This window comes from Bos mutus, chromosome 3 (assembly GCF_027580195.1).
Source record: "Bos mutus isolate GX-2022 chromosome 3, NWIPB_WYAK_1.1, whole genome shotgun sequence".
In the NCBI taxonomy this organism is placed as follows: Eukaryota; Metazoa; Chordata; class Mammalia; order Artiodactyla; family Bovidae; genus Bos; species Bos mutus.
This window is the reverse complement of record NC_091619.1, coordinates 101,119,057-101,131,953: the sequence shown is the minus strand read 5'-3', so window position 1 is coordinate 101,131,953 and position 12,897 is coordinate 101,119,057. Positions and strand designations below refer to the sequence as shown.

At 37.7% G+C, this 12,897-nt stretch overlaps 1 protein-coding gene across 10 annotated transcripts in view; it reads left to right on the top strand.

The window, feature by feature from the left end:
- The window catches only part of SCMH1 (Scm polycomb group protein homolog 1), a 224,290-nt gene that overhangs the window by 50,429 nt on the left and 160,964 nt on the right, over nucleotides 1-12,897 (top strand). For 7 of the 10 annotated variants that reach the window (XM_070368249.1, XM_070368241.1, XM_070368250.1 and 4 more), the window contains exon 2: nucleotides 7,962-8,039. The exons of the other annotated variants lie outside the window; for them this stretch is intronic. In XM_070368249.1, the coding sequence (XP_070224350.1) occupies nucleotides 8,015-8,039 (25 nt within the window). In that variant the 5' untranslated portion in view covers nucleotides 7,962-8,014. The remainder of the gene's footprint in view (nucleotides 1-7,961; nucleotides 8,040-12,897) is intronic. 10 annotated transcript variants of the gene reach the window in all.

Below are 12,897 nucleotides of genomic sequence, written 5' to 3'. Positions count from 1 at the left end.
TGGCAGATAGATGGGGAAACAGTGGCTGACTTTATTTTTCTGGGCTCCAGAATCACTGCCGATGGCAATTGCAGCAATGAAATTAAAAGACGCTTACTCCTTGGAAGGAAAGTTGTGACCAACCTAGACAGCATATTAAAAAGCAGAGACATTTCTTTGCCAACAAAGGTCCATCTAGTCAAGGCTATGGTTTTTCTAGTAGTCATGTATGGATATGAGAGTCCAACTATAAAGAAAGCTGAGCGCCGAAGAATTGAGGCTTTTGAACTGTGGTGTTGGAGAAGACTCTTAAGAGTCCCTTGGACTGCAAGGAAATCCAACCAGTCCATCCTAAAGGAGATCAGTCCTGGGTGTTCATTGGAAGGACATATATTGAGTCTGAAACTCCAATACTTTAGCCACCTGATGGGAAGAGCTGACTCATTGAAAAAGACCCTGATGCTGGGATAGATTGAGGGCAGGAGGAGAAGGGGACAACAGAGGATGAGATGGTTGGATGGTGTCATTGAGTCGATGGACATGGGTTTGGGTGGACTCCGGGAGTTGGTGATAGACAGGGAGGCCTGGTGTGCTGTGGTTCATGGGGTCGCAAAGAGTGGGACACAACTAAGAAACTGAACTGAATGACTGAAATCCTTATGAAGTATGTGTGTATATATATAAAGGATACAAAGTTTTATGGGCTTTTAGTAGTCTGTTCGTAACTCTGTTTTAACCACAAGCCCACGTTTGGTGCATAATTTTATAAGATATAAGGTTTTCAGGAATGCATACTGTTATAAAGACTCCTGGATTTAAGTCCGTGGATCACAACTGAAAAAGTCTGAAAGCCACTGCCTTAGTAAGCTCTTTCCTTGTGCTAATAGTAATTTCTTACATTACATAGCACTTGACTGTTTGCCAAACCTCTCTCTGTATAATATAGCCTATGACAAGTAAACTAGGGAAGGGATTTATTTCTTGTTGTTTTTAAACTATAGTAAGCAAGCATAATGAAACCAAAGAGAGTATAGGCTTTGAAATTAGCCCTTAATTTTAGCCTTTCCATTTAGTAGCCACGTGACCTTGGATGCTATAATTAATCTTGTTTAACTTCAGAACCTCAGCTCTTTTTTCCCCCCTATTTAAATGAAAAATGCCAGATTTTGGGGTGCTTTAAAACAGGGGTCTCCAGCCCCTGGGCCATGAACCAGTACCGGTCTGTGGCCTGTTAGGAACTGGGCCACACAGCAGGAGATGAGCAGCAGACAAGTGAGCAAAGCTTCAGCTGCAGTTACAGCCACTCCCCATCACTTGCGTTACTGCTGAGTTCCACCTCCTATCAGATGAGCAGTGAGGTGTGTAATTACTTCATTATATATCACAATGTAATAATGACAGAAATAAAGTGCATAATAAATGTAATGAACTTGAATCATCCCGAAACCACTCCCCACCCCATCCATGGAAAAATTGTCTTCTATGAAACTGGGCCCTGGTGCCAAAAAGGTTGGGAACTTCTGCTTTGAATCAAGTAATGATCAAAGGATTGATCTAAGAAGAAAACATAAGATTTGTAAATATTTATGCACCCAGCATAGGAGCACCTCAATACGTAAGGCAAGCACTAACAGACATAAAAGGGAAGTTGGCAGTAATACAGTAGTACTGCTGCTGCTGCTGCGAAGTCGCTTTAGTCGTGTCCGACTCTGTGCGACCCCATAGACGGCAGCCCTCCAGGCTCCCCCGTCCCTGGGATTCTCCAGGCAAGAACACTGGAGAACATTTCCTTCTCCAATGTATAAAAGTGAAAAGTGAAAGTGAACTTTAACACCCCACTTACACCAATGGACAGATCATTAAAACAGAAAATTAAAAAGGAAACACAAACCTTAAATGACACATTAGACCAGATGGACCTCATTGATATGTTCAGGACTTTCTATCCAAATGAAGAATACGTTTTCTTCTCAAGTGCACATGGAACATTCTCCAGGATAGACATCTTGGGTTACAAATCAAGCCTTGGTAAATTTAAGAAAAATGAAATCATATCAAGCATCTTCTCTGACCCACAGTGTTATGAGACTAGATATCAGTTACAGGAAAAAAAACACATGAAGATTAAACAGTATGATTCTAAATAATGAATCAGTTACTGAAGAAATAAAAAGAGAAATCAGAAAATTCCTAGAAATGAATGACAACAAAAACTACAACCCAAAACTTGTGGGATGCAGCAAAAGCAGTCCTAAGAAAGAAGTTTATACCAATACAGTCCTACCTCAAGAAACAAGAAAAATAGAATAGGCAACCTCACTTTACATTTAAAACAACTGGAAGAAGAAGAATAAAAAAAAAAAAAACCCTAAAGTTAGTAGAAGGAAAGAAATCATAGAGCAGTGAAAAAGAAATGAAATAATAGTAAAGATTAATAAAACTAAAAGTGGATTCTTTGAAAAGAAAAGTAAAACTGACAAACCATTAGCCAGACTCATCAAGAAAAAAAGGGAGAAAAATCAAATTAACAAAATTAGAAATGAAAATGGAGAGATTACAACTGACAATGTAGAAATACCAGGGATCATAAGAGACTGTTATGAGCAACAGTGAACAATAAAACGGACAACCTGGGAGAAATGGATAGATTCTTAGAAAAAGTCAACCTTCCAAGACTGAACCAGGAAGAAATAGAAAGTATGAACAAGCCAGTCACAAGCAGTGAAATCTAAACTATGATTTAAAAAAAAAACTCCCAAAAAACAAAAGCCCAGATGGCTTCACGGGTGAATTCAGTCAAACATTTAAGAAGAGCTAATGCCTAACCTTGTGAAACTCTTTCAGACAGTTAGAGGAAGGAACACTTCCAAACTCATCCTGCAAGGCTACCATAACCCTGATACCAAAACCAGATAAAGATAACACAAAAAAAGAAAATTGCAGGCCAGTATCACTAATGAACATAGATGCAAAAAATCCTCAACAAAATTCTAGCAAACAGAATATGACAACACATTAGAAAGATCATATGATTAAGTGAGGTTTATCCCAGGGATGCAAGGATTCTTCAGTATACACAAATCAATCAGTGTGATACACCATATTAACAATTGAAAAATAAAAAACCATATGATAATCTCAGTAGATGCAGAAAAAGCTTTCAACAAAATTCAGCACCTGTTTAGGACACCAGCTCTTCAAAAAACAGGCATGGAAGGAACCTACCTCAACATAAAGGCCATATATGCTAAACCCAGAGCAAGCATTAGTCGCAGTGGTGAAAAACTGAAAGCATTCTTTCTAAGATCAGGAACAAGACAAAGGTACCCACTCTCACAGCTGTTACTCAGCATGGTTTTAGAAGTCCTAGCTATGGCAATCAGAGAAGAAAAGGAAATAAAAGGAATCCAAATTGAAAAAGAAGGAAAATTCACTGTTTTTAGAGACTATGATACTATACGTAGAAAACCCCGAAGATACTGTCAGAAAATCACTAGAGCTAATCAGTGAATTTAGTAAAGCCACAGGATACAAGATCATTACACATAAATCCCTGGCATTCCTATACACTAACAATGAAAAATCAGAAAGAGAAATTAAGGCATTTACCACTGCAACAAGAATAAAATACTAGGAATAAACCTGTTCAAGGAGACAAAAGAACTGTGTACAGAAAACTATAAGACACTGATGAAAGAAAACAAAGATGACAGGTGGAGAGAGATTCCATGTTCCTGGGTTGGAAGAATCAATATTGTGAAAGTAACTATACTACTAAATGCAATCTACAGATTCAGTGCAGGCACTGTCACATTATCAGTGACATTTTTCACAACCAGAATGAGGAAATTTTCACAATTTGTTTGGAAACACAAAAGACCCTGAATAGCCAATGCAATCTTGAGAAAGAAGAATGGAGCTGGAGGAATTAACCTTCCTGACTTCAGACTGTACCACAAAGCTGCAGTCATCAAGACAGTATGGTATTGGTGCAAAAACAGAGGTATAGACTAATGGAACAAGATAGAAACCCCAGAGATAAACCCACACAGCTCCGGGCACCTAGCCTTTGACAAAGGAGACAAAAATTTACAATGGCGAAAGATAGTCTCTTCAGTAAATAGTGCTGGGAAAACTGGACATGTGAAAGTATGAAATTAGAACACTTCCTAACATCATACACAAAGAACAAAGATAAACTCAAAATGTGTTAAAGACCTAAACATAAAACCCAAGCTATAAAACTCTTAGAGGAAAACATAGGCAGAAGACTCTTTGATATAAATCACAGCAAGATCCTCTGTGACCCACCTCCTACAGTAATGGAAACAAAAATAAACAAGTGGGAGCTAATTACACTTAAAAGCTTTTGCACAGCAAGAAAGAAAGAAAGAAAGTGAAGTCGCTCAGTCGTGTCCAACTCTTTGCGACCCTATGGACTGTAGCCTACCAGGCTCCTCCATCCATGGAATTTTCCAGGCAAGAGTACTGGAGTGGATTGCCATTTCCTTCTCCAGGGGATCTTCCTGACCCAGGGATCAAACTCAGGTCTCCTGCGTTGTAGGCAGAGACGCTTTACCTTCTGAACCACCAGGGAAGCCAAGGAGACTATAAACAAGGTGAAAAGACTAACCCTCAAAATGGGATTAAAAAATTGCAAATGAAACAACTGACAAAGGATTAATTTCTAAACTGTACAAACAGTTTGTGCAACTCAGTACCAGAAAAACAAACAACCCAATCAAAAAGTGGGCAGAAGACCTAAACAGACATTTCTCCAAAGAAGACATACAGGTCGCTAATAAATACATGAAAACATGCTCAGCATTGTTCAATATTAGAGAAATGCAAATCAAAAACTATAATAGATATCACTTCACACCAGTCAGAATGGCCATCATCAAAAAATCTACAAGCAGTAAATGCTGAAGAGAGTGGGAAAAAGGAACCCTATTGCTCTGTTGGTGGGAATGTATATTGATAGAGCTAGCCACTATGGAGAACAGTATGGAGATTCCTTAAAATCACTAGGAATAAAACTACTATATGACCCCGTAATCCCACTACTGGGCATATACCCTGAAGAAACCATAATTGAAAAAGACGCATGTACCCCAGTGTTCATTGCAGCACTATTTACAATAGCTAAGACATGAAAGTAACCTAGATGTCCATCAACAGATGAATGGATAAAGAATCTCTGGTATATATACACAATGGAATATTACTCAGCCATATAAAGGAACACATTTGAATTGATTCTGATGAGGTAGATGAACCTAGAGCTTTTTATACAGAGGCAGTAAGAAAGAGAAAAATATCATATATTAATGCATATATATGGAATCTAGAAAGATGATACTAATGAACCTATTTGCAGGGCAGTAATGGAGACGCAGATATAAAGAACAGACTTGTGGACACAGGATGGGAAGAAGAGGGTGGGAAGCATTGAGACAGTAGCATGAAAACATATACACTACAATGTGTAAAATAGCCAGTGGGAATTTGCTGTATGCCTCAGGGAACTCAGACTGGGGCTCTGTGACAAACTAGAGCAGTGGGATGGGGTGAGAGGTGTTAGGGAGTTCAAGAGGACAGAGACATATGTATAGGGATATATGTATACCTATGACTGATTCATGTTGATGTATGGCAGAAACCAACACAATAAAGCAATTTTCCTTCAATTAAAAATATATTTTTAAAAATACATAACAATTTATCATTTTTACCATTTTAATGCTTAAGTACATTTATAGGGATGTATACCCTTCACTGCTGTCCAACTCCAGAATATTTTCATCATTTCAAACAGAAACTCTGTACCCATTAAATCATAACTCTCCATTCCCCTTCTTTGCCCAGCCCCTGATAACCTCTGTTCTGCTTCCTTTCTCTAGGAATTTCCCTATTCGAGTTGCCAAGTGCAAATGAAATCATACAGTAGTTAGCCTTTTGTACTAGGCTTATTTCACTGAGTGTAATGGTTTCAAGATTCATCCATGTTGCAGCATGTATCAGAATTTTATTCCTTTTTATAGCTGAATAGTATTCGATTGTATGTATAAGCCTCATTTTATTTATTCATTCACTCATTGGTGGATACTTAGATTGTTTCTACTCTTTTGCTATTGTGAATAATGCTGCTCTGAACATTTGTGTACAGGTACCTGTTTCAGTCCCTGTTTTCAATTCTTTTGGGAAATATCTAGAAGTGGAGTTACTGGGTCATTTGGTAATTCCATGTTAAACTTTTTAATGTTTTCCACAGCAACTGCACCATTTTTTCATTTCCACTAGCAATTCACAGGGGCTTTAATTTCTCCATATCCTTGCTAGCACTTATGATTTTTCTTTTTTTTTCTTCATAATAACCACCCCAGTGGGTGTGAAGTGGTATCTCATTGTGACTTTAACTTGCACTTTCCTAATGATTAATGATGTTGATTTTTATGTACTTATGGGCCATCTACATAGATAAATGGGGCTTCCCAGGTGGCACTAGTGGTAAAGAACCTGCATGCCAATGCAGGAAATGTAAGAGATGTGGGTTCAATCCCTGGATCAGGAAGGTCCCTGGAAAAGAGCATGGAAACCCACTCCAGTATTCTTGCCTAGAGAATCTCATGGACAGAGGAGCCTGGTGGGCTACTGTCCATAGGATCATAAACAGCTGAACATGACTGAAGCAACTTAGCACATACACATAGATACATGGAGAAATACCTATTCAGGTCCTTTGCTAATTTTTCAGTTGGATTATTTGAGGGTTTTTTGTTTTTGTTTTTGTTTTGTCATTGAATTGGAGTTCTGTACATAATTCTAGAGATTAGTCCCTTATCAGATAAGTGATTTGCCAATGTTTTCTGCCATTTTGTAGGTTTTCTTCTCATCCATGTGATAGTGCTCTTTGATGCACAAATGTTTTTCATTTTGATGAAGTTCAGTCTATCTGTTTTTTTTTCTTTTGTTGCCTGAGATTTAGATATCAAATTCCAGAATTATTGCCAAATTCAGTGTCATGGAGATTTTCTTCTCTGTTTTCTCTAAAAGTTTTATAATTTTAGCTCTAAAGTTTTGGTCTTGATACATTTTGAGTTAATTTTTATATATGGTGTAAGCTAAAGGTTCATCTTCATTCTTTGGCATGTGGGTATCCAGATTTCCTAGCATCATTTGTGAAAAAGAGTATTCTTTTCCCATTGAATGTTGTTGGCACCTTTATTAAAAATCATTTGACTATACATACTTGAGCTTATTTCTGGGCTCTCTATTCTGTTGGTCTGTGTGCCTGTCCTTCTGCTAGTACTCCCCCCACCCCACCCCCCCACCCCCCGCCACACACACACACACACACAGTTTCAATTACTATGGCTTTGTAGTAAATTTTGAAGCCGGGAATTGTGAGTCTTCCAACATTATTTTTCATTTTCAAGATTGTTTAAGCTATTAGAGGTCCTTGAGATATCATGTGAATTTTAGGATGGCTTTTTCTATTTTTACAGAAAAACATCACTGGGATTTTGATAGGGATTGCATTGAGTCTGTAGATCTTTATGGTATTGTTGTCTTAACATTAGTCTTCTAATTCATGGATGTAAGTGTCTTTATACTTCATTGTTTCTTTGATTTCTTTCAGCGATGTTTATAGTTTTCAGTGTACAATACTTTGGTTATATGACTGTTATATTTCTCACAATGAATTAATAGAGTAACCTTCTAGTTTATCCATTATTATTTAAAATGAGCTATTAAGGCCCTGAAAAGTCTGTTCTGTTTTTAATAGAATCAGGGTTCTGAACTCAAAAACTGAGGGAAGGATCGTGGAAATTGGAAACTTAACTGAGTTACTGCCCCTGGGAAGCCCTTCTGGGTGTTCAGCCTGCTGGTTTTCTCTGATTAAAACCTAATTTCATTGCAGGTCTCCTTTGATCTACAATTGTTCATATTTCTAATTTTTTTTAATCTTTTGCTTCTAGATTTCTCCATCTTGTTAAGGAGGAAATTCCTATTTGATATAGCTGATGATACCATGCAAAAATCAGATCCTCGAAAAGGTCAGAACCTGTACTTATATATGATAGAAATGCAGAGTTATCTTCTATTAGGCTGTGAATGAATGTATGTGTCACAAAAAGCTGTCAAGTAAATAAAAGTATCTCATCCTTTCTTACCATCTTACCCTGCAATTTCACAAATCCTGCATGTCATTTTGCAGCTCTTTTACAAAGTACTCTTCACATAATTGTCTCAAATAGTCTTTTCTGTAATCTTATGAAACAGGGACTGTTGCTATTCCTGTTCTTTGGAAACAATGAAAGATTAAGAGACTTACTCAACATGTTGTTCCTACAAACTGCAAGATTTTGTCCCGAATCTTTTTGCCTCTAAATCTTACTCTTCTTACTACCTCATAAGTTCATGATCGTTATTAGAATTTAGTAGACATGTAAGTATGGAAGCTGTATGAACATTAAAAATAACATACATGAAAGTCTAAGAAAAAGTTAAAGCCTCTTTATGAGTATAAAATATTATTAACAAATCAGATCATGATATTGAATATTTAAATATGATCTCTAGAATGATCCAGACTCCTCATTATGTATATAACATTGTCTTATTGTGGCAAATGGCACTCTTTGCTGATACTTTCTTTTGTATTCTCATCTTCTTCAGTTTCTGTCATTTGTCTCTGTAGCTTCCCTTACCCCTTTCCATCTATAGTAGCTGCTGGTTATTATCCATACACTTAATCCATTTCCATGTCTTAGTACCATTATACTACATTTCCTTTAACTCAAATACCTATTCATCTTTCTTTTCTGACAATCCTACCTCAGGTCTTCTGTGAAGCTTTCCTCCTCTCCCCAAGTAAAGTCAATCATTCCTTTTGCTTTTCTCAGAGCACTTTGTATAGGAAATCTCTCTTATAGCAAAAATCCCATTATATTATGATTGTGTATTTGCGTTGCTGTCTGTCCTGTTAATCTGTTCTTTGTGAGTTCTTTGTGCACATAGACTGGGATTCATTTGTCTTCATGTCCTTGACACTCAGTGTTACTCCTAGGCTTAGCTGTGAATGAAATGACAGTTTTCCTTAAAGAATCTGTACAGTGTTCTAAGTGAGAGACTGATCACATAAAAATATTCAGAAGTTTATAACTATTTGTAAATGAATATAGTACATGTATTTTGAAGTAGAATAATGGAGTGATCACAGCTAGGCAAAGTTATTTAGGGAAGATTCTTCTAGATCCAGGATCAGTAAACTATGGTCCATAGGCAAAGTCCTGTCAGGTGCCTGGTTTTGTAAATAAAGGTTTATTGGAATATAGCCATGTCCATTTGTTAATGTGTATGGCTACTGTCATTCTACACTGGCAGAATTGAGTAGTTGTAGCAGAAACCATATATCCCATAAACCTGAAATTTTTTACCCTCTGGCTCTTTTCAAAAAGTTTTCTATTCCCTGCTCTACAAGATAGGTTTTGAAAAGAGGTATGAAACAAAGAGGAATGTGAATTGGTGAAGCATGAGTGTGCATCATAATGCAATGAAAACAGCCATAGTAGTAGGAATGCCAAGTGAAGTTCCACGCTAATCCAGTTTGTCAGAGAGAAGTGTGTTGAAGAAATGAAATGTCAAGAATGCTTTGAGGGTAGACCCAAGATTGGGGTGAGGGAAGACAGGGAGGCATGTCTCCCCACGCCTGGGATACTCACCAGGTGCTAATGGGGGACCTCCTGTGGACAGGCTGAAGGGAGGAGCCCTGGGAACAACCGGGTAAGGGGGAGTGGAGGAAACTTGAACCTTGATGACCAGCAACTGTGGGGTTGCTGGGGGAGGTGGAGTGGCTTTGGTGCCTTGAGTGGTTTGGGCACCTTTGGTCACTGGAAGCAGCATGCCTGCTCACCTGAGAGGGGTAGGGATTCTTTAGGGATCAGAGGATCCACTACGGGAAGCCCCTGGGGCTCCCCTTTCACTCAGTGGTGACTGGGGGGAGGAGTAGTTTGGCACTGGGAGTGGCTTGGGCGCCTTTGGGTGCTGGGAGCAGTGCACCTGCTCCTCTGGGCGGGGGTTGGGGGACCTCTGGTGAGATCAGAAGATTTACTGGGGAAGCCACCCACAATGAGCCACCAGGAACTCCTCAATAACTGCCATAGAGCAGAATAGAGGGGAAAAAAAAATGAAAAGAATTGAGGACAGTCTCAAAGATCTCTGGGACAGTATTAAATGCACCAACATTTGAATTATAGGGGTCCCAAAATGAAGAGAAAAAGAGTATGAGAAAATATTTGAGGAGATTAGAGTTGAAAAATTCCCTAAAATGGGAAAGGAAATAACCACCCAAGTCCAGGAAACCCAGAGAATCCCATATAGGATAAACCCAAAGAGAAAAGCACCAAGACACATATAAATTAATCAAACTAACAAAAAATTAAGCACAAAGAAAAAAAATATTAAAACCTGCAAGGGGAAAGTTAAAAAATAACATAAAGAGGAATTCCCAGGGCTTCCCTGGTAGCTCAGAGGTTAAAGAATCTGCCTTCAATGCAAGAGACCTAGGTTCAATCCCTGGATTGACAGGATCCCCTGAAGAAGGAAATGGCTTATCTACTGCAGTATTCATGCCTGGAGAATACCTACTGAAGCCTGGTGGGCTGCAGTCCATAGGGTTGCAAAAAATCAGACACAACTGAAGCAACTTAGCAGACACATATTCACAAAATCTCCATAAGGCTAACAGCTAATTTTTCAGCAGGAACTATGCAGGTGTTTAAAGTGAAAGAAAAAAATGGTGAAAGAAAAAAACCTGCAACCAAGATTATGCTACCCAGCAAGGATCTCATTCAGGTTTGATGGTGAAATCAAAAGCATTATAGACAAAACCTGAAAGAATTCAGCACCACCAAACCAGCCTTACAATAAATGCTAAGGATTCTCTAGCAGGAATCACAACAGAAGAAACAGACCACAAAAACAAACCCTAAATGATTAAGCAAATGGCAGTAGGAACATACATGTCAATAACTACCTTAAATGTAAATGGATTAAATGCACCAAGCAAAAAACACAGACTGGCTGAATAGATATGGAAACAAGACCCATGTATATGCTGCCTGTAAGAGAACTCACTTCAGACCTAAAGACACAGACTGAAAGTCAGGGGATAGATACAGATATTCCATGCAAATGGGAATCAAAAGAAAGCAGGAGTAGCAATACTCATATCAGACAAAATAGACTTTAAAGTAAAAACTTTTACAAGCGTTAAGGAAGGACAGTACATAATGAATGATCAAGGGATCAACCCAAGAAGATACAATGATTATAAATATTTATGCAGCCAACATAGGAGCACCTCAGTACATAAGGCAAATGCTAAGAACCATAAAAGGGGAAAACAACAGTAACACAATAATAGTAGGGGAATTTAACACCCCACTTACACCAATGGACAGATCATCACAACAAAAAATTACTAAGGAAACACAAGGCTTAAACACAAGCCTTAAATGACACATTAGACCATGTGGACCTAATAGGCATCTTCAGGACATTCCATCCCAAAACAGTAGAAGACACATTTTTCTCAAGTGCACATGGAACAATCTCCAGGATAGATCACATCTTGGGTCACAAATCAAGCTCAGTAAATTTAAGAAAATTGAAATTGTATCAAGCATCTTTTCTGAATACAACACTATGCATGAAACTAGATATAACTTACAAGAAAAAAACTGTAAAAAACACAAACACATGGAGGCTAAACAACACACTTCTAAATAACCAACAAGTCACTGAAGACATCAAAAGGAAATTTTAAAAAATACCTAGAAACAAATGACAATGAAAATATGATGACTCAAAACCTATAGGATGCAGTAAAAGCAGTTATAAGAAGGAAGTTTATAGCACTACAAGCCTACCTCAAGAAACAAGAAAAACATCAAACAACCTGACTTTACACCTAAAGCAACTAGAAAAAGAACAACAATAACAGCAACAACAACCAAAAAACCAAAGCCTAGTAGAAGGAAAGAAATCTTAAAGATCAGAGAAGAAATGAAGAAATATTAAAGATGAATAAAACTAAAAGCAGGTTCTTTGAGAAGATAAAATTGACAAACCACTTGCAGGCTTGTCAAGAGAAAAGGAAGAGGACTCAATAAAAACAAAAATGGAGACATTACAACAGACAACACAGAAATAAAAAGAATCATAAGGGAGTACTATGAACAACTATATGCCAATAAAAATAGAGAGTCTGGAAGAAATGGACACATTCTTAGAAAAGTACAACCTTCCAAAACTGAACCAGGAAGAAATAGAAATCATGAACAGACTAATCACAAGCACCAAAATCGAAACTAATCAAAAATCTTCCAACAAGCACAAGCCCAGGACCAGATGGCTTCACAGGCAAATTCTACCAAAAGTTTAGAGAAGAGCTAACACCTATCTTGCTCAAACTCTTCCAAAAAACAGCAGAGAAAAGAAAGCTCTCAAACTCATTTTATGAGGCCACCATCACCCTAATACCAAAAGCAGACAAAGATACCACCAAAAAGGAAAATTACAGGTGAGTATCACTGATGAATATAGACGCAAAAAATTCAAAATTTTAGCAAGCACAATCCAACAACACATTAAAAAGATCATACACCATGATCAAATGGGATTTATCCCAGGGATGCAAAGATGTGTCAGTATACACAAAGTAATCAATGTGATACACCATATCAACAAACTGAAGGATAAAAATCATCTGATCATCTCAATAGATGCATAGAAAGCTTTTGACAAAATTCAACACCCATTTATGATAAAAATTCTCCAGAAAGCAAACATAGAAGAAACCTGCTTCAACATAATAAAGGCCTAATAGAATAAAACCAAAGCAAACATTAT